This window comes from Daktulosphaira vitifoliae, unplaced genomic scaffold (genome assembly GCF_025091365.1).
Source record: "Daktulosphaira vitifoliae isolate Bord-2020 unplaced genomic scaffold, ASM2509136v1 Scaffold_2, whole genome shotgun sequence".
Lineage (NCBI taxonomy): Eukaryota > Metazoa > Arthropoda > Insecta > Hemiptera > Phylloxeridae > Daktulosphaira > Daktulosphaira vitifoliae.
The window spans coordinates 27,042,651-27,068,065 of record NW_026099573.1 but is presented as its reverse complement, the minus strand read 5'-3'; the positions used below and the strand labels follow the sequence as shown (position 1 = coordinate 27,068,065).

At 26.1% G+C, this 25,415-nt stretch overlaps 3 protein-coding genes and 1 pseudogene across 5 annotated transcripts; 1 reads left to right on the top strand and 3 right to left on the bottom strand.

Moving 5' to 3' along the window:
- Positions 1-8,850: 8,850 nt before the first annotated feature.
- LOC126898591 (retinal rod rhodopsin-sensitive cGMP 3',5'-cyclic phosphodiesterase subunit delta) lies at positions 8,851-13,544 on the bottom strand. Its single transcript, XM_050672805.1, has 5 exons — positions 13,307-13,544; positions 13,160-13,222; positions 12,968-13,103; positions 11,358-11,479; positions 8,851-10,031 (listed from the first exon to the last, which is right to left on the bottom strand). The coding sequence occupies exons 1-5, from the start codon at positions 13,336-13,338 to the stop codon at positions 9,950-9,952; spliced, it is 435 nt and encodes a 144-aa protein (XP_050528762.1). The 5' UTR covers positions 13,339-13,544; the 3' UTR covers positions 8,851-9,949.
- Positions 13,545-16,936: 3,392 nt separating this feature from the next.
- LOC126898075 (smad nuclear-interacting protein 1-like) lies at positions 16,937-17,882 on the bottom strand (annotated as a pseudogene).
- A 779-nt stretch (positions 17,883-18,661) lies between these two features.
- On the bottom strand, positions 18,662-23,210 carry LOC126899529 (phosphatidylinositol 3-kinase regulatory subunit gamma-like). Of its 2 annotated transcripts, XM_050674526.1 has the most exons (4): positions 22,515-23,210; positions 20,403-20,730; positions 19,892-20,321; positions 18,662-19,537 (listed from the first exon to the last, which is right to left on the bottom strand). In XM_050674526.1, the coding sequence occupies exons 2-4, from the start codon at positions 20,689-20,691 to the stop codon at positions 19,006-19,008; spliced, it is 1,251 nt and encodes a 416-aa protein (XP_050530483.1). In that variant the 5' UTR covers positions 20,692-20,730; positions 22,515-23,210; the 3' UTR covers positions 18,662-19,005. The 2 variants fall into 2 exon arrangements, with proteins under 2 accessions (XP_050530483.1, XP_050530482.1); XM_050674525.1 differs by having other exon boundaries at positions 19,892-20,730; positions 22,515-23,208.
- Positions 23,211-23,548: 338 nt separating this feature from the next.
- LOC126899528 (mediator of RNA polymerase II transcription subunit 10) lies at positions 23,549-25,090 on the top strand. 2 transcript variants are annotated; one of them, XM_050674523.1, is made up of 4 exons: positions 23,549-23,820; positions 23,912-23,995; positions 24,349-24,739; positions 24,808-25,090. In XM_050674523.1, the coding sequence occupies exons 1-4, from the start codon at positions 23,672-23,674 to the stop codon at positions 24,844-24,846; spliced, it is 663 nt and encodes a 220-aa protein (XP_050530480.1). In that variant the 5' UTR covers positions 23,549-23,671; the 3' UTR covers positions 24,847-25,090. The 2 variants fall into 2 exon arrangements, with proteins under 2 accessions (XP_050530480.1, XP_050530479.1); XM_050674522.1 differs by having other exon boundaries at positions 23,551-23,820; positions 24,349-25,090.
- Positions 25,091-25,415: the final 325 nt, after the last annotated feature.

Here is a 25,415-nt window from a genome sequence, read left to right as displayed (position 1 = left end):
AAAAAAAAAAAAAAAAAAAAAAAAAAAAAAAAAAAAAAAAACACATCATAGTAAAATTAATACCTTCTTCGCTTCGCATCGAAGCTAAAAAATGATTGTTGGATAACAACTTTTGAGTTAATACTTTGGATGTTATTCTCATAAAATAGATAGGTGGGTCAAAAAGTATGACCAGGAAATGACTAATGATAAAAATAGCAGCACCTACTCCTCACCTCAGTCATAACTTTAAATTGTTGATAACTTCTGAAATAATAATCCAAAAGTTGTTATTGACTTGTCGTTTTTTTAATTAGATTATATCCTATGTTATATTCTAGTTAAATATGTATGTTTACACTAAGAAAATAAAGTTGATACACTTTTAAGATGATTCTAAAAAGTAATTATTAGCTGATAAATCAAGAATCATATGTAACTAAATGAAATCAAAAATAATTTTTCCAATATTGTATTTATTTAGCAAGTAATCTAGTGGCTTATGATAAACCGATCCACTCTGTTTATTGTAAATATACAGGTACACTTTGCATATTTTTTGCGACAGACTTTATGTTGGTACTTGTGGTAACAATAGTTAATAAATAAGCAACGTTCCAAAATAGTTCAAAATACGTTAACCCTATCCCCCATGATTCACATCAGTGAAACAAAAACAAGAATTGAATGTTGTTTGCTATTCATTCTAGTGTACGTTTCTGCATTTCATATGCTAGTCAAAATTTCTCTATTATTATTACTATTGTCATTGGCGTTTCGCAAAAAAGCCTTTTTTATTTTAGAGTATACTCTCACATATCAGCGTATTTCCTTCGATATAAAAATTGCATAAGTATTATTTTTCTGGTGTATACGTTAATTAAAAGTGAGTATAGCCCTCAATACACCACTGATTATTGTGTAAAATAAAACTTATTCGACCATTAACATTGTTCACTTCATAATTTACTATAAATTAACCTCTATATTTAAATTGTTTGTAGCTAAAAAATATATTTAAACTTTATAAGAGTTATTAAATTTGTTGTTATATCTGCTTCTAATTCAACCAAAATCTCATTATAAGCGTTTTGCTCCATCCTGGAACAATTTTCATAATTATGTATCTATAAAGAGAATTTTTTTTAATATAAACGAGGGTGATCTATAAATGTATACATATATTGTAATTACTGGATAAATAATTAATCATCAATATGCTTCTAAGATTTCATCTTACTGATAAATTTGATTGTTTGTTCGTTGTCATATCTTGAGTATGCAATTCTTCTGGTGGATATAATAATGTATCTGTAAATAGAAGAGAGCTGGAAATTCTAAATATTACAGTCCGAAATAAAAAAAGAATCGATGGGCAAAGACATTGAAGAAAAATATCGATATAGTTACAGTAATTGCAGCAGAGCCATAGAAAAATATAATAAGGTGCACCAAGTGAAAAATTTAACTTGATACAAGCAGTTAAACAATTTATCGGCACTTATTAATAATGCCGCCTCATTATTGAAATTACGAAGTGTCCGATTTATTGGCGAGTACAAGAACTGATTAACATTCGACGATTCATATGCTCATTTAAATAGAATAATTTAAAATTATTACTGAATAAATGATATTTTATTTTATCAAATGATTTTGATCCCTTATCCAACTTTCTATTGTAATTGTTTAACCAAAATATCTAATTTTTATATTTATCTTTTATCATTGCTAACTATTTGAAATAATTTATTTTTATGTTTACGTTATTTCTATGCGCAAACTTATTTTACTCATGTCCATATGGGCGTTAATACTTTATTTATTACCTTGTAGTCATTTTTTTAATATTAAATATTATATATTATCTAAAAATAAATAAATATATGTTTGACTATTTTAAATTACATTTAAAAATAGTAGACTACTAATAAATAGATATAGTTTTAGTCAGACATTTTATTTTCAGACTAAAAACAAGTACACATTTAAGAAAATAAACATTAATAAATACTATTATACTGGCGACTAATTGTCTTGATTTTGACACATTATTTTTAATATATTTGTTATGGAGTATAAGACATGCATTAGTTATTTTTGATGCTTTTTACGGGTGATAATGTAGAACCCTATGTTTTAAAAGACACCTACATAAAATATAATAAATTGTTGTATTACAATTGATTTAATTGATTGAAATTCACATAAAATTTTACCGAAATCGCATTTTTAGTAATCCACTGCACCTAGTTTTATAAAACCATTCGTTGTAACCTTTTGAAAAATTTGGATTCGGAACTATCTAATAGTGTTTTATATTTAATAGCTATGGGTTCAATATATTACCAGAATCTCCTATTTATTATTATCATAATAAAAATATTGTAAATTAAAATTTTTTTTTTGGTGTAATTTAATCTTAGGATGTACGTTTTTTTAAGCCCAGTCATTATTAATGATTAACAGTATCTACTAGCTGTTATGTTTAACTCATCCACCCTCTTTGTAGTGGCTATTTATCAAATTTTCAGAGATGGGGATGACGGAGACTTAGGTCTCCTGAAAGAAATATTTGTAAATGAAGTTTCCTTGTAAAGGGTGTCCCAAAATTAACGCAAGATTTGAATTTGCCGCCATTTGTGCAGTGAAGTGTTGGCAACCCTGAAAAAAAGCAATTTGACAGCTAACAGTATAGGGTTATTAAAAATGGAGCGTTACACGATAGAACAACGTATCTTCATTATTAAAGAATATTTCAAAAATAGTGAAAGCTTGGCGGCTGTAGTTCGAAAATTTCATACAAAATATGGTCGGAATAGTGTTTTAACTTCGTCAACTGTGAAGAGATTAATTGAAAAATTCACGGAGACTGGATCCGTTGGAGACGCCAAACACACTGGTCGTCCAAAAACAAGTCGTTCAAATGTGAAGATCGAAGCAGTGCGTGAGAGTGTTGCTGACAATCCAGGAACCTCAATTCGACGTCGTGGACAAGAATTGCAAATTTCAAGAAGCTCTCTACAGCGTATACTCACCAAAGATCTGTGTCTTCATGCTTACAAAATTCAATTAACACAACAATTGAAGCCTAATGACCATGCACAGAGAAGAGAGTTCGTTGAATGGATTATTGAACATCAACAAATGGACCCTGATTTTTCGAGCAAAATCATCCTAAGCGATGAAGCACATTTTCATCTTGATGGCTTTGTTAATCGCCAAAATTGCCGCATTTGGGGTTCGGAGAACCCACATGTGATTGTCGAAAAACAAATGCACCCACAACGCGTGACTGTATGGTATGGATTTTGGGCTGGAGGCATAATTGGGCCATATTTTTTTGAAAATGATGCTGGTCAAGCAGTGACTGTTACTGGTGCTCGATATCGTGACATGATTACACAGTTCTTTCTGCCAAAATTGGATGATATTGATGTGTCCAATATGTGGTTTCAACAAGACGGTGCCACATGTCATACAGCCTGTGAAACAATTCAATTACTGCATGAGACATTTCCAGGTCGTGTACTCTCTCGTTTCGGTGATCAAAATTGGCCCCCTAGATCGTGTGATTTAACACCATTAGACTTCTTTTTATGGGGTTATTTGAAATCACAAGTCTATGTCAACAAGCCCACAACTACCCGTGCATTAAAGGAGGAGATTCAACGCTGCATCAACGAAATTCAGCCACATTTATGCAGAATGGTCATGGAAAATTTCGACAAAAGAGTGCGCATGTGCATGCAAAGCCGTGGAGGCCATTTGCCCGATGTGTTATTCCATACATAACCCTATCCTATGTACTTTATGAGTCAATAAAAATATAACTATCAAAAGACTAAAAACGGTTTTTTCTATTTAATTCAAATCTTGCATTAATTTTGGGACACCCTTTATTTTGTAAAAACTGATGGTTTGGAGCATGGAAAAAAAGTTTTTCTATAAAAGGTATATCTATTATGTATTAAACTTATATATAACTTTATTATTATACGTTTAAATATGTTTCCATAAATGCATATATTATTTAACAGAAATAATGTGTTATATCATTGTTAAATGATATCACCATATCAAAATTACATATTAATAATGTAGGCATTTATATATAGTTGTGGTAGAAGTGACATAGATAATGCTATTGTTTACATTCTTTGGCCTTTGTGATATCTTGACCACAATAATGTCATTTACACAATATATAGCTGTAGAATTCTAACAGTTCGTTATCATTGTTATTGTGGTTGTTCTATGGAGAAATAAATCTATTGTAGCACAGATTTGTTGTTTTAGCTTCGATGCGAAGCGGAGAAGGTATTAATTTTACTATGATGTGTTTTTTTTATGTCTGTTGCCACTTTTTCTCAGCTCTCACTGGACCGATTTCTTTCAAAAATACGTCAAAAGATCACAAATCGTATCTAGTTGAAGACATTACCCTTAAAAATTGAAAAAAATTCCCTCGTTCCCCGCAAATGGGGGAAATATCCAAAAAAATTACAAATTTAAAAATCGCTAATTTTCAAAATTTTTTCACTTATTTTTCTTAATACTTATGATATTTAAGTTAATGATTAGTTTAAGTTATTACTCTTAAAAATCAAAAAAATATTCCTTATTCAAATAAAAAGTAGCTTAACTAGATTTGTCCATACAAACAATTAAANAGATTTAAAATAGCAACTTTTTTACAAAAAATAACTTTTTCAACTTAATTTTTGAAAATGTTACGGAAATACTGCGTCCTTTAAACATATATCAAATTAAAGCTTATTTTATGTACTACTAAATGAAAAAAAAAAATTTGTCCCGACGACCTATCTTCTATGCGCAAAAGGCTACCGTATTTAAAAATATGCTATTTTTTATTAAAATTCTAGGTTTTGTATTTTATTTTATTTTAAAATATTTTATTAGGGGAATAAACTGACTTTCATGAATATTATATAATTTCATTGACATAGAATAAAGTTCATAAGACATATGATATTATACTTATTAACATTTTTTACTTTTTTAAAGTCGAAAAAGTAATTTTTAAATTTGAGTTAGCTTAAATAGCCAATTTTATCATGCAACAAAAATCAACGAATAGTTGCCGAATGGGTAACACCTTGATCTTTAACGCCTAGGGTACGAGGTTCAAATCCGTTTGTGGCTTCTAAAATTTTGCATTTTTTTTTTGAGTTAGAATAGAATTTTCAAATCATTTGATATTTATCTCATTTAGATTCAATAATTTCAATAAATATAAAGGATCTTATCACTATAGTCTCCCCTCGTGAGAAGAAATTGATATTCATGTTAATATTATTTTACTATGTGGTTCTTTTTCTGGCTACGATTTATTTTGCCAACCCTCACTAGACCTACTTTTTTCAACGATACGTCAAATGATTCATTTAAGTTTATGATATTTAAGTTAATGATTAGTTTAAGTTATTACTCTTAAAAATCAAAAAAATATTCCTTATTCAAATAAAAAGTAGCTTAACTAGATTTGTCCATACAAACAATTAAAATCATTAATTTTTAATATTCTTAAATTATTTATTGTCGAATTAAATTTGATATGATAAAAGTATTCAACTACAAAAGTAAATAATTTTACTTTATAATTTATTAATTTTTTAACTCTATTTCTGTGTGCTACTACCAGTCTATAATATGCCAAATTTTTTAGTAATATGTTGCTATATAAATCATAAATTTAAAAAAAAAATGATTTTTAGTTTCACCTGAAGTTAACGATGGAGTTTTACAATTATAATTATATTTTTGATAATATGCTCAATTGAGTAAATCTTTTTAACTACTTTGGTTTGATTGGTTCATTTAATTAAAGTAAATTATTAAAATTAATTAAGTTCTGAATATTTCAATTGCAGAATTTTTTTAAACACCAAAAGTTATTAGGATATGATTACTATTCTTTCTATTTCAGTTATCTATTACGATAAAAATGTAAAAAAATCGAATTTTTCTGACAAATGTACTGTAATTAGTAATTATAAAATTTCCAGATTGCATATTAATCTTAAAAATTTCATTTTTTTCAATTTAATAATGTCAATTTCAAACTTGCAAGTTGAACTATAAGTTATGGTAACAAATTCATTTTTTAGCTTCGATGCGAAGCTGAGAAGGTATTTTTCATTAAAACTTTCACTTTAAAAGACAATAAAAAATAGGTTCAAAATGATTACCTTTAACATATTAAAAATCAAAATCAGTATTAATTTAATACAATTTTTTTTGTTCTTAATTATTTTTTTTTATATGTAAATACTTATTTTTTAATAATAAGTAATAATATTAAAACTTAGAAGTAATAGAAAAAGTTTAATTGCACATTTGAAAACATCACGAAAAGTTTATTTAGAAAAGTATATTTTTTTTCTGATGAAAGTTCCTTTTGTTTAGTGTATTTATTCATAAGTAACAAAATTTTTTTATTAAAAAGTATTGCATAAATTCCTTTAAATTTGTATACGCATTAAAAGTATATGAATATACAACTCCTTTTTATTTTTATAATATCTCCGTAAAAATTACAATATTATATTATTGAATACCACTTTCATACTCAATTTAATTACTGTAATTATTATGTATTCATATATTATAGTTATAAATCGGGGTAAAATTAAGGGAATAAGTGTTATTGTTGTTTTTGAAATAATCTACCAATTTCATTTTTTTCTATTTAATAATATTTATTTCAAACTTGCAAGTTGAGTTAAAAGTTATGGTAATAAATTCATTTTTTTTTTATTAAAACTTTCACTTTAAAGAACAAAAAGAAGTAGGTTCAAAATGATTACTTTTAACATATTAAAAATCAATAATAATTTGAAAATAATTAATTATAAAAATTATATAATATATAATTAAAATAATTACTAATCTGGATATAATTAAGGAAATAGGAGTTGATGTTGGGTTGGGTTGGTTACATTTTTAACTTTATAATGCTATAACTCATTGAAAAGTGTACGAATCAACACAATTTTTTTATGAGAAATAATATTTTTTAATAATCCCTTTTTCATTCGACATACTTTATCTTAATCAGGGTATTAATAAGAAACTAGCAGATAATGTAGCTTTTGTAATTATCCACCAATTTCTTAGAATTAAACACTATCTACTGATTTGCATCGAAGCGTTTCTTATGATAGTGATTTTAATCACTGTCAGATTAAATCTATACTGGACCCAACTATGCAACATCCCCACTATGCCGCGACCCCACTGTGCTGGGTTTTTTATTTTGATAATGATTTGTTAATAAAATAATAAATTCTAAATTATATGATAACTTTAAACCAAAAAATCCTAAAACATCGGTGACTTCTAATCAAGTAAGAAATAATTTAAAATCTTATTACACAAATTACATTATTTTTAGACTTATTAAGTATAGTCCTTTTGCTTTTTATATTTTAAATTTGTCTTTAAGATATCCAGCTTCAATATTGCAAATAGTAATGATTTAGTGAGTTATAGTAAAATTATAGATGTGCCTTTATATTATATTTATAAACAAGTAATATCATTTATAAATAATTTTACAATCAAAAATCGTATCTAGTCGAAGACATTACCCTCAAAAATTGAAAAAAATTCCCTCGTTCCCCGCAAATGGGGGAAACCTTCAAAAAATTTACAAATTTAAAAATCGCTAATTTTTGAAATTTTTTTTACTTTAAAGTGCCATAACTTTTTTAAAAATAACCAAATCAATATAATTTTTTTTTATATATAGATGCATGACATTACTTTTCATTTGGTATATTTTTTTTTTATATATGACCCATTACCTCTCCACAGGGGGGGATTTAAAATGACAACTTTTTCACAAAAAATTAATTTTTTTAACTTAAATTTTGAAAATGTTCCGGAAAGTCTGACACTTTTATATATATCTTAAATTAAAGCTAATGTAATATTCTTTATTATGAAAAAAAAAAATTTCGGACATTATTTTATCTTCACGGTGAAAATATCTACCAAATGCTATTATTGTGTGAAAATTCTCGATTTTATTTTTTACATTTTTAACTTTATAATGCTATAACATGTTGAAAAGTGTATGGATCAACATAATTTTTTTATGAGAAATAATATTTTTTAATAATCCCTTTTTCATTCGACATACTTTATCTTAATCAGGNATAATATTTTTTAATAATCCCTTTTTCATTCGACATACTTTATTTTAATCAGGATATTAATAAGGAACTAGCAGATTATGTAGCTTTAGGAATAATCCACCATTTTTTTAAAATTAAACACTATCTAAAGATTTGCATCGAAGCGTTTTTTTTTTTATAGTGATTTTAATCACTGTCAGATATCATTATACTTAATCCAACTATACCACGTCACCACTGTGCCGGGTTTTTTTATAATTATTAATGATAATTTTTCATTTTAGGATTTACCCGGTTTACACATTTGTTAAGAAGTCCTTAAATCAGAAATTATGGGTAACTAAAAACTACCTTGCTAAATCTGAAAAAGGTGATTTTAAAGATTTCAAAAATAATATCACATTTCAAGTATTTCCTAATCTTTATAAAATACTCCAACCTCCTTTGACACTTCCAGTTAGTTCTGCTACATGCAAAAAGAACTTCTCAGCAATGAGAAAAATAATATGGTTATTTTAAGTTAACTATGAAGTTGAAAATTGCTTTTTATAAATTAAAAAAAAAAAAATTGATATAAATATCTTATTATTGACATCATAATAAAAATATTTTTGGGCATGTCCTAAACCTAAATATTTATTACTAAAAAACTTATGTTATAAGAAGTTAAAATTATTTTTAAGTGTCTATAAAAAAATAAAACTTTCCAGAAGGCAAATAATTTTTAATTGTGTTTAAAAACTAGTATTTGAGTGTTACATAAAATATGATTTTCTAGTGCAACATATTTCCACAATACAGAGTGAGACATATTTAATAGCACAATAATTGCAATCTTTATTTAAAATGTTAACTTAATAGTCTCAAAAATGATTCAATAACTTGTCATAAAACATTTATGTTACTAACATAAAATCAAGTGACATAAAAAATTTAATAGATAAAGATAAGTTTATACATTTAAAATAAGAATTTTAACTAAAATATTTACCTTTTTAAAATATGATATTAAATGTTGTGTTAGAATACCATGTCTTATAAAACTAATAATGTATATTAGGTATTTGCTGACACAGATAATTTCTACAATTTTTATACATTACAATAACAATAATATAATATTTTTAAATTATTTTAATCATAGAATTAATGTTCAGATACAATTATTGAATTAGTTGGCTCATTAAAATCAATCAAAGTAATTTAATTTCATTAAATTTAATACTATATTTATATTTAGAATAAATGTGATAACTATAATTATAACTATGAAAAGATTATTATTATTTATTAATTATTATTGGTGGGTGGTAAATGATTATAATCATTTACTCACCAATCATTAAATATAAAATAAATGTATAATTGACTTAATCAATGTAGAATAAAAGTATATATTTGAAAACTAAACAATTAAATTTTAATGTAACACATTTAAGTGTTACATTAATACTCAACCTTTTTATGTGTATAATGAAAAATTAAAAAATTGAACTTAATAAACTCATAACCAAAAAATAATAATTACTTATAAGTTAAAAATTGATTAAGTTTTATGTACAACAATGAGTTAGTTGAATAGTTGTTTAAAAGATAATTATTTTTAATTACATATATAATAAAGTCAATTACTTAATTAGTTTAAATTAATAATGAAAAAAAGTAACATCTCTATAACAAAATTAATTACAATAAATAAACATTTACATTTTTTTTTAACAATTTAAACTAATTGTTCTTTATTATTCTTTATAAAAATGTACAAGAATGTGTATATTTACAAATATAACTATATAGATAACTTCATATTAGACATAGTATAACCGCACTTTCGAAGATGAAATTAAAAATTCATCATCATAAAAGTTAGTCTCTATTACTATATTGCCACTGTAAATAAAAAAAAAATAGTTATTAAAAATAATAAATTACTATAATTAGAAACAGTTTTCATTTATCAAAGAAGATTTTACACATTGTTTTACAAAAAATACAAAAAAATATGTTGGGTAACTAATAAAAATAATTTTTTCTTAATTGGTAAGTTATCTATAAGAACTTTTGTTGGTAAAAATATAATTTCTACTTAATGTAAAGAAACAATTAAGTATATGACCTACAAGCAACATAAATATGGTTATTTTGATAGATGTAACAGTAGCTTATAAGAGGTTTATAAAAAAAATCTAACAAATAAAGGGATTGTCATTATAAGGTCTAAATACAAGGTGTTACATTAAAGTAACAAAATTTTTAATAAGACCTTAACATTAATATTATCTATTGTAGTTGTTGAAAAAAACGCACCTATCTGATAATATGAATGAACTGATTTTATCATTACTCATCATATTTCTATATTCTTATTTTAATTTACTATATTATTGGTATTAGTTTTACTTGATTGCCGGAAAGTTATTAGATTTAAAAATTAAGTATTATGTTAATATAAATTATCTTGATAAAAAGTGTTTTGTATCACATATTTGCAGTATTCATGAATACTGCACATGATTTTATTGTAAAAGGAACAATAGAGAAGATGATGATATTTCCAATCATCCCAACATGATTTCAATTAACAAAAATTTTCTAGAATTAATAAAATTATTTGGTACCATAGTCCATTAAATGTTAAAGCTGTGACAAAGTAGTTCAGTTTTGACAGAGAAAGTTTTCAGAAAATTTAATTGCGTGAAAAATATTAATCAAAATGATTTCATTGGATTTGGAATCAAAGCCAAAAGTGGATAGTGGATCCAAAATTCAATAAATGTATAAAAATTAATTGAGACATTTTAAAAATCAACAAGAACAGCCCATTTTTACTCTATACTCTATCCTTTAAATCTTGCTTCTGATGACATTTTTCTAACCCAAAAAAAATAAAAATTAATTTAAAAAATGTTCAAACAATTGATGATGTAAAAATGGCTGACAAAATTTAATGGTGACACTGTTTACAAAAATGATAGAAACTTATTAATTAGTGCATATATGCTGAAGGATTTTACTTTTAAGGTAGTAATCATTAATGGTAAAGTTTACTTAATTGTTTTACAAAGTAAAACAAGAACATAATTAACCACTCTTATGTAATCTTATTTATCAAATGAAAAAAATAATTGAAAAAACTTGTAATATACAACATAGAGTTTTAGTGGTGATATTAAACACTTAAGCATAAGTAAATTTATATTTTTATATTTAAAATACTTTAAAACATTTGCAGGCATCATTTGAGACTCTGGTGCCGCTTCAATTAATGATTGCCACGTATTGGTTGAATTAGGAATGACAAATCCAAACTCAAAGTACCATTCCTCTAAGCAACGTCCCTGCAAAGTAACAATAATAAGTAAAATGCAGTAGGGATCCAGCAAAGTGAAATTTAAACATTTTTTTTGAATTTATGTTGATTGACACCTGACAATGATGATTAAAATCACCATAATAAAATGATTTAATGTGCGTTTGAAACAAGTTAAAAAAAAAATTTCATGATTTTTGACTTTTGAAGCCGATTATTCATAAAAGACAAGTTATTAGAATGGTTTACTTTTAGCTTCGATGCGAAAGGTAAAAAGCTAAAAAGGTATTGGTTTTACTATGATGTGTTTTTTTTTTTGTGTCTGTACCCACTTTTTCTCAGCTCTCACCAAACCGATTTATTTCAATCATACGTCAAAAGATCACAAATCGTATTTAATCGAAGACATTACCCTTAAAAATTAAAAAAATTTCCATCGTTCCCCGTAAATGGGGGAAACCCCCAAAAAATTACAAATTTAAAATTCGCTAATTTTCAATTTTTTTTACTAAAAACTGCCGTAACTTTATCAAAAATGAACATATCAATATAATTTTTTTTTTTTTTTATAGATGTTTGATGTCTTTACCTATTATTTGGTATATATTTTTTGTAAATCTGACACTTAACCTGCCCATAAGGGGGGATTTAAAATTACAAAAAATTAACTTTTGAAAATGTTCCGGAAGGTTTGACACTTTTATATATATCTTAAATTAAAGCTAATGTAATGTACTTTTTTATAAAAAAAAAATTTGACCTCTGGATTTGTCTTCGTGGTGAAAATGGCTACCAAATGCTATTTTTGTGTGAAAATTCTCTATTTTTTTTTTACATTTTTAACTTTATAATGCAATAACTTATTGAAAAGTGTATGGATCAACACAATTTTTTTATGAGAAATAATATTTTTTTATAATCCCTTTTTCACTTGACATACTTTATCAGGATATTAAGAAGGAACTAGCTGATCATGTAGCTTTTGGAATAATACACCAATTTTTTAAAATTAAACACTATCAAAAGATTTGCATCGAAGCATTTTATTTTGATAAAATTTGTATTTGAAAAAAATTATCGTAGAGCTTCTCTTATTAAAATGTTATTAACATTAAATAATTAAAACTATCTTGTAAAATATAATAAAAATATTTAAATGATATCTTTAATATACCACAAGAATGAAAAATATAACATTTGATAAACAACAATTATTTGTAATCTTTTTGTTTTTCAATGACTAAATAAATATATGTATATATACATAATTAAGGAATTGTCAAAACAAATCAATTTTTTAAATTTGTTTGCACATAAATTTTAGTGACTTATATCTGAAATTTTTAATTGAATAAAAATTGAGGAAGAATGTAATTAATCATTTATCAAATTATTTATTTGAAATTGCCTATTATTTTTTTTTACTTATTTATTAATTTTAAATAACAAAAATCTTAGTTGATTGGTAATTTGTTTATAAATTGATAATTGCACTTCAACAAATATTTAACTATACCTTAAAAAGTACTTTTTGCTGTAGTCTCAATTTTTCCATAGGTTCAACTGATGAAAAGTTTATTTCTCTAGATACAGCTCTACATTTTAAAATTTTTTTTGGTACTCTTGCTTCATGTTCCTTATCAGGTAGAGATCTAAAATCAATTGTATACACATATATTTACTATTATTAAAATCATAAGTAGCTTACAAATCGTCATTTCCTTGCCACAATATAACCCCAGTATCAGCATCTCTTAAATTCATCCAGTTTCTAGATTAAAAGAAATATTTTCCATTCATTAAGTTAAATAAGAACTAAAAATTAAATTACAAAAGAAAATATCTTTCAACTTACACTTGGAATCCACTTAAAAGCGTGTTACTCATGACGTAATTTTGAGAACTTTAAAAAATCAAAAAAAAAGTACTACAAGTAAAAAAAAATTTATTTTAGCGATAGTTCAAAACATGAAGATAAGAATGTCTCATTTCACAATTGTATATTACAGATAATCTTATCTATTATCGTGATATTAGTTAATCGTGTAAATAGACATAAATCTATTGTTATGTTACGATCAATGTTTGGTCCAACAATCCATTACACCGATTTTTTGTAAAGTATCTCCAAATGAAATTACTACGAATAAATCGGTAAAATAAAATAGCCTGAATATAAATACAAATAGAATAATAATTACAACTATTGTAAACATTTTTAAGAAATCAGTAATTTTCAACATTTTTAGATATATTAGGTTAGGTTAAAAAAAATTCAATTTATTTTTTAACTTAGCTAGTTAAATTTATAAATTAGTAATGGTCATTATGCAAGTGATATCACTAATATCCAAATTAAGAAAAAATAAATCTTAGTGAAAAAATAATAATATAATTACTGTTTTTTTTTTTGTAGACCTTGATCCTTGAGATAACAATAAAGATATATACGACTTAAATAGTTTATGTTATCATAAAATAAAAGTAGAACCTCCGAAGAAAAAAAAAGGTGTGCCACAGTGTAAAAACTGCCAAGCCTTTGACCATACTTAAAATTATTGTCACAAAAAATCTATTTGTGTAAAATGTGGTGAAGAACATAACAGAAGATTATCCAAAACAGAAAAAATCGAAATCGAAATGCGCCAGTTACGGAGAAGCCCACACCGCAAATTGGAAAGGCTGTTCAGCTTACAAGAAAGCAGAAGAAAAAATCTACCCCAAAAAACATCTGCAGTGCAAAATTTCCAACAGAAACCTGCTAAAACTGTTACATCGGATGTTTCCTATGCTAAAATAGTAGTTCTAATGGAAATAACGTTATTCTTAAAAATCAACCAATACACTCGGTTCAAAGTGATAACTACGTACTACGTACTCTATACTACGTACTAATGGAAATTTTATCAGTCCTTACAAATATATCACAATCTTTAACAAATATGATTAGTAGACTTGATAAGTTAGAAAATAACCAGTCTAAGTCTAATAATCAAAACAAAAAAAAGAAATGAATCATACATTACGTATCATATCTTGGAACGCCAATGGGCTAGTACAGCGTAAACAAAAACTCGAAGACTTCTTAAGTAATGAGAACATTGAGATAGCTCTTATTTTAGAAATACATTTCACCCCATGGACTTTTTTAAAAATAAAAAATTACAATATCTATACTACCTTACATCCAAGTAGTGGTGGTACAGCAGTTATTATAAAACAACGTATAAAACATTTTGAGCTTGAAAAGTATTATACAATGGACATACAAGCAACAAATGTTAGAGTCATTAATGAGAGTGATGATTTTTCAGTTTCGGCAATTTATTGTCCACCTCAAGGTGGCGTTGACTTCAATAAATTCAATGAGTTTTACCAAACTCTAGGCAACTGTTTTATCGTAGATTTTGATTTTAACGCCAAACATACTCATTGGGGATCAAGACTTATTACCCCTAAAGGACGTGCACTATTAAAATCAGCTAATTACGACAAAAGAACTTATTAAGCAAAAACGCAGAGCTAGAAGAAAATGACACACTACCCGTCATTCAGCAGATAAAACTGAATGGAATCGTTTATGCAAAGCATTTCGTGAGAAAATTAAAGAAGTTAAAAACGAAACATTTAAGTCATATTTAAGCGGACTATCTTCTACAGTTTCTAGCGATTATTATTTATGGAAAGCTATAAGAAAAATGAAAAGACCTGGAGCTTATGTACCTCCTATTCGTAAAGATGATACGTGGGCGCGTACTAATATGTACAAAGCAGAAGCATATACACTTCATTTAGAACATGTTTTTCAACTGAATAACATAAACTCAGAACTTGACCAAGTAGAATATCAACTATCAAACGAAATTAATTACAAAATACGGCACTTTACACCATTAGAAGTTGCACATGAAATTGATACAAATATCAACCCTAAAAAGGCACCGGGTTATGATGAAATCAGCCCTTGTATTCTGAAAGAATTACCAAAAAAAACTATCATTCATCTAATTCATATTTATAACGCTATAACACGCACACATTATATTCCAGAACATTTGAAAAAAGCGCAAGTAATCATGTTGCTAAAACCTGGTAAGCCTCCAGAGCAACCTTATTCATATAGGCCAATATTACTCTTACCCAGTATGGCTAAACTCTTAGAAATGCTTCTTTTAAAGCGCTTCTAATCTTTAATAGAAGAAAAAAAACATATACCAGATTATCAATTCGATTTTAGAAACAAACATTCAGCTATAGACCAAATTCATTGTGTAACTAACGTAATAAGTAACGCGTTTGAAGAAAAAAATTAGTGTTGCAGAGTATTCCTTGACATAGCCCAGGTTTTTGATAAAGTCTGGCATAAAGGCCTGCTTATAAAATTGCGTGAACAACTACCAAACTAATGGTGTACACTACTCGAATCCTATTTGACTGAAAGACAGTTCCGCATCATACATGAAGAAGCTTTAACTAATTGGAAAAATATAGCAGCTGGAGTTCGACAAGGTAGTGTATTGGACCCTATATTGTATCTACTTTATACTTTACACATTCCGAACAACATAAACTCAACAATCGCTATGTTTGCAGACAATAATGCAATATTAACAACCAATAAAGATCAACAGATAGCTACTGATCAGATTAAAATAACCTTAAACATTTCTACGTGGTTGAAATGTTGAAAGATCAGGATTAACAATGAAAAGTCAGTACATATAAATTTCACGTTACGTAAAACATGTGACATTCCAATATTTCTGAATCAACAAATAATCACACAGAGAGATTTGGCTAAATATTTGGGAGTGCACCTTGACTGCCACCTCAACTGAAAAAATCATGTACGCTAGTAAAGACTGCAGACAAAGGATAAAATGTGTGGTCTCTATTGGTTAGTTGGAAAACATTCTGAACTATCACTAGAGAACAAACGTCTGTTTTACGTAGCGATCGTAAAACCTGTCTGGACTTATGGAATTCAATTGTGGGGTTGTGCCAGTAAGTCCAACATAGATGTTATACAACGTTGTCGAAATATCGCAATTCGTACAATCGTTGCGGCTTACAAATTCGATAGAAATGATGTAATTCATTGAGATATGATGTTACCAACCGTAGCAGATGAAGTCACTCGGTCTGCACGTAAGCATAAAATAATGTTAGAAAACCATGAAAATATAGCGGCAATTCAACTATTGAACAATTCCAATGGCCTAAGACGTTTAAAACACATCAAGCATATGGTTTGGTTTAAATTTATATACATTTATTTTACAATTTAAATATTATTTATTATTATTAGACTAAGTTAGGGACCACTCACTAAAAGTGTAAATCCCATTCATGTTGTATTAATATATATATATATATATTAATTAGTGAAATCGTATATTTATAATTTTGATAATCATTTAATTGTATTGATTATGATTTATGATCGTCTCAATAAAAAGTACTGTAGGTTTTTATAAATGTCTATATAATAACATATTTTTGATGTATGTTTTCATTTAAACACAAAATGTTGAATTCTAAATAGTTTTATTTTTACTTTCTATATACATATTATCAGAAACAAATTGAGTAATTGAGTTATTTGTTGCGCATCAATTATTTTCTTCATTTAGATTATCCTCAGCATCCTCATCATCTCCAGAATCAACACTGTGTTCATGCAAAAGAACATATTCCCTAGAACTAAATCCAAACTTTATAACATCTTTTTCCATAAGCTCTATATATCTTTTTGGTTATATACGTTGGTTATTAACATATGTACCATTAGCTGACTCCAAGTCAATAATGTATGATCTAATGTGTCTGCCATCTTTTTTAGCAGCTATTAATCTATATTGATCTATGGGTATATCAGCAACTTTACGATCACGGCCTAATAAATAACCACTTTGCCTATGAATATGGAGAACAGACAATTGTTTTTCTCCTTTAAATGGATATAAACGCCAACGATGTTTAAGTTTTCTTGCTTCAGCTGGGTAACTATATTGTATAACTACACCATTAAATGTATTTGTATCCTCAGCCAATTTACCTGTAGTACCAAAGTTTGGTTCTTCTTTCTTTGTAGCATGTTTTATTTGATCTAAGGATTCCTTTTTAGAACCCCACTCATAATCTACATCAGATTTGCTACTTTCGTGACGCAGGAATGATTTTTCTTATCATACTTTTGTCTTTTTCTTTTATCATAATCTGAATGTTTATGTCTATGGTGTTGTCTATCAGTTGAGTTTCGAGATTCTTAATTACGATGTTTATGTACTTTTCGACGTTTATCATAGTCACCACTAAAATCAAACAATCGCAATTAATTATTATTTATCTTTGGTTCAGGAAATGCTGTTTTCATAAAAATATAAATATCTTCTTCCTCGCCTTAATCCAAACTACTTGGGCTTGGCCATCCTTATCCTAAACTTCCACTTAACACAATCTACCACATCATCTACGATCACATCAGCTGTCACATCGCATTCAATAGCATCCCTTAGTCTCTTTTTTGGTCTTCTTTTACCTCTTCTTCCTTCAACAATCATTTCTATAACTGTCTTAGTTCTACTTATTCTTAAACCCTTTTCTTCAAGAGTTGATTTCCACACTTTTAGCCTTTGATTAATTTCCTTCCTGTTTTCTCTTATTAACACTATATCGTCAGCAAATAGCATCCACCACGGCACCTCTCCTTGTATTTCTCTAGTAATTTCATCCATCATAGAGAATAAGTAAAGGCTTAAAGCAGAACCTTGGTGCACTCCTACTCTTACCCGAAAAGCTGATGTGAGCATAGATGATGTGGGAGATTGTGTCAAGTGAAAGTTTGGGATAAGGATGGCCGAGCCCAAGTAGTTTGGATTAAGGCGAGGAAAAAAAGAAGAAGTTGTAGTTGAATGAAATAATCATTTAGTTGTTAATGAATGATTTTTTATGAAAGATGATTTAACTATGTTAAATAATAGTTGTCCTAAATAATAATTTAAATTATTTTGTAGTATATTTTAAAAGACTACACAAAATTTAACTACTAATCGACTTTTCCTTTAAATTTCATTTTATTATCACATCTGAAATGTATTTATTATTGAATATTTACTTAATTACATCAATTCATTCCACTGCATGAATATATTTTTCATTGCATAACACATGCACTTTCTATAGACAAAGAGTGAATAAAAACATGCTATTAAAATTAAAAACAAAATTTATTTAACAAAAAAATACTTTTTTAAAAGTATAAATTATTTTAAACATTGTTCTTTGCATAACATTCACAAATAAATTTAGTACAAAATAAAAATTTTGATACAAATAAAACAAATTGGTATTGGTATTTTTGATACAAACAAGTTAAAAGTTTTATCAATAACAATGTCTTAATATATACACACTAATATAAAAAATATTTCTCCTTATTATATAACTCGTTAACATTAATAAATAATTAATATTTTAAAAAGTAAATTATATCACAAATTTATACTACAAAAGTAGCATAACTATTATGCCTAATATTTCGTAGTAATTATTTTATTTGTTATTTATGTCATTATCAGCTAAGATTGGGTATGCTAACATAGTATTAAGTGAATCATTATGCTCTTCTAAGGATGTTTGCGAATAATGTAGGACTAAATCTTTCAATGAAGAATAAATATTATAAGGTTCAGCAAAACCAAATCCTTTAGGAGTTCTGTAAACTATACAATGATTAACTATACCATTGCAGACAATAGAGAGAGCCGATTGACCAGTTCTACTGGGTCGAATTAAAAATGTTCCATTACATTTTCCACTTAGCATATATTCAGCATCAGCACGTGAACATGATTGAAGCAACCATGTATTTTCATCCAGATGTGAAATATTAAGTTGCATTTCAATATCTTCTGGTTTGCGAGTCCACCAATCTGCACCATTTAACACACGATTAATAGCATCTAGTGATACACCATGTGTTAATAGCCACTTAACTGACTTCTCTTTTTGACGAGTGAACAATGTTATTTCTTGTTTTAATTGATACATTTGTCTCTCTAAAGTTTGACTATAAGAGACTTGTCTAGTAAAAAAAAAAATTTAATATATATTTATTTAAAAGTTAGAACTAGTTGTTGATCAATGACTATTAAAGTAATGACCATGTTTAAAAAAGGGTAAAAAAGAAGTAGACATGATTAGTTTAAAACTCATTGGTTGCAGCAATTCAAAAAAAAAGTATAAGAAATAAATAACTAATATTTAAAAGTCAAGTGTTGTTAGTGGGGGTGACTTCTTATCAAGTTTACATATCATATATTTACCCGTATCTTATAAGCATATTGTACAAAATATCGTATAGATTGATACGTATCGATATCGTATAGAGATTGATCTCAAAAAAAAAAAAATGTTTAAAAAAAGAAAATTGAAATACCTGTATAGCTTATCTTCAAGGTCAATTTTACTTTCTTGTAGATATTTCATTCTTTTTTTGACAACTTCAATATTATCAATTAAATCTTCTGCTTCATGACGTTCTGCTTTCTTAAGATATTTATCATGTAATTTTAGTTGCTCATCAAACATTTTATTAATTTCATGATATTGTTGCAACCCCATTCGTTTTACAGAAATATCAGCCATAGCACTTTGAAATTCTGCTGATAAGTCATCATATAATTTGGATTTCATCATTATTTCTCTAAGTAAATCAATTAATCGTATCCATACTACATCTACATTCAAACTTTTCCAAGTTCCAAATTCTTCATCTTGTTGAAATCTAGATACAGGATATAATAACTTAATATCAAGTGTTGCATTATATTGAGACAATGAAACCTTGCGATAATGATTTACGAGATCTATTATAGAAAAAAAGTTATATGGTTCAGAAAATCCATATTTTCCATTTTTGTGGTAAATTTTTATTAATTTATTGGTACCTCCTTTTCTTAACGTTAGTGTGTACTCTCCAGCTTTATTTGATGCATTTCTGATAAGAAATGTACCATCTGGCATATCAGTTAATTTTTCTTGAACTTCATCTCTAGTAATATCACCCCAATACCAATCAGCTTCTTCTATACAATTAGGTTCTTGTAGTGGATTTTGCAATCGGTCTGTCATATTATCAGTTGATGGGGGGTAACTAGTTTGAGATAATTTTCTTGGTGGTAAAGCTGGTGCACTCGAATGAGACATATTGTTCCATGGCTTATGTGCTTTCACCATGATATTATAAAGTTATGTTGTCAATATACAACTTGATTTCTGAAAAAAAAAAACAAATAAATTGAAATATTTCAGTTTGTTATAACAAGTTGAAATTTTAATATAGAGAAGAAATATTTAAAATAAATGTATTCGAAAATACATTTATTGAGAATAGCAAATCAATTTAATAACAACTAAGTGTTACCTTTAAGTAATTGTTTCATTAATCAAAATTAACTTACCAGGAGCGTTTATGTTTATATCAACATTATATATTTTTCAAGTTTATGAAAAAAACTTGATATAATTTCATTAGAATAATTCACTTTTATAAATTTTTATTTATTAATTAAAAAAAAATATATAAAATTATTTGTAACTATGTTGTTTTAAAAAATTAATAATATTTTGAAAAATATATCGTGCTGTCAATAGAAATCACAATTTTAATAAAAAAAAAAAAATGTAAATTATGCTTTAAATTTAAAATACATTTAGCTAGAAACAAAATTTATTCTTGGAATAAATTTAAAAGAAGACTAAAATAAATATATTGAATACATAGCATTGATGTATAAACAAAAATACTCCAGTTAAAAATAAAAACTACAAACCTACCAAGATTTTGTTTTTTTAATTAGATTTCCAATATAAATAATATTTTTGGTTATATGTATGGACTGAAAAATAATTCCCAACATAGTTATTATTGAAGAGACAGGAAAAATATCTTACAAGAACCTTTTTTATAAATTTGGAAAAAGGTATATTGTTTTGATAACAATCAAATTTTAATAGCAAAATTGTGTTTAAATATTAATTTTGATTTTTTCAAATTATGAAATACTTAATTTTAATAAATAGTGATAAATTTAATATTCACTTTTCAAGCAAAAAATAATAGTTTTATTGCAATTAGCAAACACAAGAGATTGAGTTTCAAGAATTAAACATAAGTAATAGAATTCTTTAAAATAAAAATTATATTATCTTTTACAGAAAAAATTAAAATTGCATTTATTATAAAATACATTATTATTGTTCCGTAAAACTATTTTCTGTATCATCAAGATTAATAAAGTTAAGTACAGCTAGGATATAGTGTAGAAAAAGTGGGTCATTTTTTTTCTTTTTAGTATTAGATAATATCTTACAGTAATTAAAATCACTGTCTTAAAACGCTTTGATGCGTATTTGACACAAATTAAAAATATATATTATATTTATAAAAAATTACATGATTTTTAACTCAAGAGGCTGAATACTCAAAGGGAATTAGTCGCTGTAACATTATTGTTTTTATTAAATAAAGATATATATCACATCAAAAAATCATTAATATGAAATAATTTAAAATGATACTAGTATTTTTTATTACAAAATCAGCCATTTTTACTGAAAATTTTATGATTTTTTGCATTAATGCCCAACAACTCCTAGAAATTGAAATTTCTGATAATTTTCCTTTATTTTATTTCAAGTACATTGTATTATGCTCTTTGCAATGTTATAAAATTGAATATTCTCCCAATATTTCAGTTAACGATTAGATTTTTAAAAAAAGTATGTCTTTAACAAGGCAAATGTTTTTAAAATTTCTCATCGAAAAAAATATTTGATAAAAATATATTTAATAAATTACTATTAAAAATTATCAAATGAATTTCTTTTGTGAATGAATAAAATGAATACCAATTATATCAAATGTTAGAATTTTATCATATTTAACCTATAATTATATACTTAAAGGGCTAGAAATTAATTTGTCAAAGACAAAGTACTTACAAGGATTAACAATTAAATATCGACTTAAGCTTATCTTAAGTTTTTATAATACTCACTCTTCGTGTCTTTTTAATGTATAACCTGCTGACACTTTCCACATGATTCTTCAAAAATTAATCAACACAATTACACTGTGTTGATTAATTTTTATAATGTAAATAAGTTAATTAAGTAGTAAGAAATCCTAAAAAATGTAAAATGTTTTGACTTTAATATTAAATGATTGACAAATTCGATAGCGACGATCTTATCTTATCATCAAAATATTAGCTATTAACACAGTCTTAGAGAGAACCACAGATATAGATAATAAACTATTATTATCCATTTTGTGTATAAAATGCAGCATTATGGTATATTAAATTATTTGAATTACAACCGCGGATGATAATAATTTTCCATAAAGCGTATTTATAAGTCACAATTGTGATGTGAAGACAAATTTTTTAATATATGTTTGTACTTTTTATCTTCTCGTCTTGATCTAATTAAAATTTGTTTGTAATTAATTTTGCTTAGAGTTAATTAACTAAATATTGTACGCACTATTAGTTTGAAGTAACTTAAGAGTTATGGGGCACAAACTTATAATGTTCCGGCATAGTAAAAAAATCAAAACAATTACTGCGAATACCGGGTTACAATAATTTTGATTTCATTACGACGATCCTCCAAGTAGGATGATTAATTGATTACTCCGAATTTTAAGTTTATATACTAAGAATGATACTTTTGTAAGAACTTAAAAAAATTAAATAATAATTTTGAATTAACACAATTTTTTTTAACCCGAAACACTCCTTCATATGTGCTACATACAATTTATAAGATATTTTATTATATTTCAAAATAATGAAATTATTTTATTTCAATAGAATAAAATACCCAAAATTAACTATGTTTTTTAATAAATTACATGTACTTATTTTTTAAATTAACCATTATTAAACAGTGCTGATTATTAATTTTTTTTTTCTTTATTATGACTACACTGCTACTATGAGTTCATATTATAATAAAATCTATTCTGCGATTGGTGATTTATTCTTTGATTTTATTGTTATTTAGTTTTATCAAGTTTTAATAAGATAAAGTTTATAATCTTGTATAAGATAACAGCCAACATGTAATGTCTTTAAAGAATTATAGTTGTCCATTAATTACTTTTATAATATAATAATTAGTAATAAATCAAAATTCAAAAAAATTATCAATGACTGCATCTTCAGCAGCAGCTGCTGCTGCAGCTTCACTCGAAGATTTAGAAACACAACTTGAAATGTTTGTCGAAAACGTACGTCAAATACGGATAATAGTTACAGATTTTCAACCTCAGGGCCAAACAGTGTTGAATCAAAAAATGTAAGAAACTCAGTCATGTTTATTATTTTATAATGAAGTTTTTATTTGTAATGAGAATATAAAAGTTAGTTATGCTTTTAAATATTTTTAGTCAAAATGCAGTTCAAGGCTTACAGGAAATTAATAAACTAAAATCAGCTGTTCAAGATATTCATGTACCTTTAGAAGTTTTTGAGTATGTATTGTTATTATTGATATTTTTATTTTTTATTTTCAATAAATTATAAATATATTAGTAGTTTAAAATAATATCATTGTTTGAAAATGATTTGATAATAATCATTTGCATATGATTCAAATGAAATGTTTATTTTAAGTAATAAAATTAAAGTCTAAACAAAATTTATTTGCAATAAAGTATTTATATATTGGTAAAACTTAATGTCTAAACTCATTTTTGCCTAATATTTCACCTGTTACAAGTAATAAATCATTGATTCCCTCTTTAAACGTTCAGTAATTATTATTGTAATTAGGTTTTCTTTTAATTGTTTTAAATGTAAAATTTAATCATTACATTTTTTTTAGCTATATTGATCGCGGTAGAAATCCACAATTATATACAAAAGATTGTATTGAAAAAGCTTTAAACAAAAATGAACAGGTTAAAGGAAAAATTGATGCACTTAGAAAATTTAAAGCACAGATGCTCGCTGATCTTGGTCATGCTTTTCCTAATGAATTAACAAAATACCGTGCTTTACGAAGCAGTACTATAGGTTCTACTGGTAGTAGTGGATCTGGTGGTGGAAACACTAGTACTGGAGGATCTACTCCTGGCATTGGAGTTGGACTTGGTAATTATGGAAGTAATGTAGTTGGATCTGGTTATGGAACATCTAATCCACAAACTAGTTTACCACCACCTTCATCCTCATCAAACAGTTTGAATCCGGGGTCATCGTTATCAATGGGAATGGTATCATCCCAGCAATTTAATAGTAGTAATTCTTCAGCATTATTAATGAATAGTAATTTATCTCTTAGCCAAACACAACAGAATCAATCACAATCAATCATTATTGATGGCCAATCTATTGTGTCATCTGGTTCTGGAGGATCAAATAACATTGGAATAAATATGTCAAGTGTATCGGGTCAATAAACTAATAGTTAACCAAATTTGTATAATAAAATTTTATATCAACTACAAAAAAAAATTCTTGTATTATTTAGTATAAATAATGAAATTATTGTTTGTAAATGTATTAAAAAAAGTTAATAATTAGAATTATGATATTGATAATTAAAAAAATAACTAAGTTTTTTATTTTGGTTTATTTCATTACACTGTTCAGTATTAATATTTAAACATAGCTCTACTACTATTTAATATAAAAAAATGAATCTCTAATTGAATTTTAATTAGCATTTATACTCTATTCAGAAGACTATTCGAGTAGTATACATTTTTTTATTTCAATTTTTGTATGAAAAAATTATAAATTTATAAACTATATTTGATATTTTCAAATTCAACATTTTTCTTCTGTTCTTAAGGACACTTATAAGTAGTGTACTAAAATAACATCAACTGTTTTTGTCATTGCAAGGGTTTAATTTAATGTACATGTCGACCCTGTGAAATAAATGCA

What these genes read in the sequence shown, in the direction of transcription:
- LOC126898591 (XM_050672805.1), bottom strand. Translation starts at nt 13,338, where the DNA reads ATGAGTAACACGCTTTTAAGTGGATTCCAAGT. An exon ending in CTTTTAAGTGGATTCCAAGT is followed by an intron (nt 13,223 to 13,306) that starts GTAAGTTGAAAG and finishes CTTTTAATCTAG; the next exon opens with AAACTGGATGAATTTAAGAG. An exon ending in ATGCCTGCAAATGTTTTAAA is followed by an intron (nt 10,032 to 11,357) that starts GTATTTTAAATA and finishes TTTTATTTACAG; the next exon opens with TGGCAATATAGTAATAGAGA.
- LOC126899529 (XM_050674525.1), bottom strand. Translation starts at nt 20,691, where the DNA reads ATGGTGAAAGCACATAAGCCATGGAACAATATGTCTCATTCGAGTGCA. An exon ending in CTTGAAGATAAGCTATACAG is followed by an intron (nt 19,538 to 19,891) that starts GTATTTCAATTT and finishes TTTTTTTACTAG; the next exon opens with ACAAGTCTCTTATAGTCAAA.
- LOC126899528 (XM_050674522.1), top strand. Translation starts at nt 23,672, where the DNA reads ATGACTGCATCTTCAGCAGCAGCTGCTGCTGCAGCTTCACTCGAAGAT. An exon ending in ACAGTGTTGAATCAAAAAAT is followed by an intron (nt 23,821 to 23,911) that starts GTAAGAAACTCA and finishes AAATATTTTTAG; the next exon opens with TCAAAATGCAGTTCAAGGCT. An exon ending in GTACCTTTAGAAGTTTTTGA is followed by an intron (nt 23,996 to 24,348) that starts GTATGTATTGTT and finishes CATTTTTTTTAG; the next exon opens with CTATATTGATCGCGGTAGAA.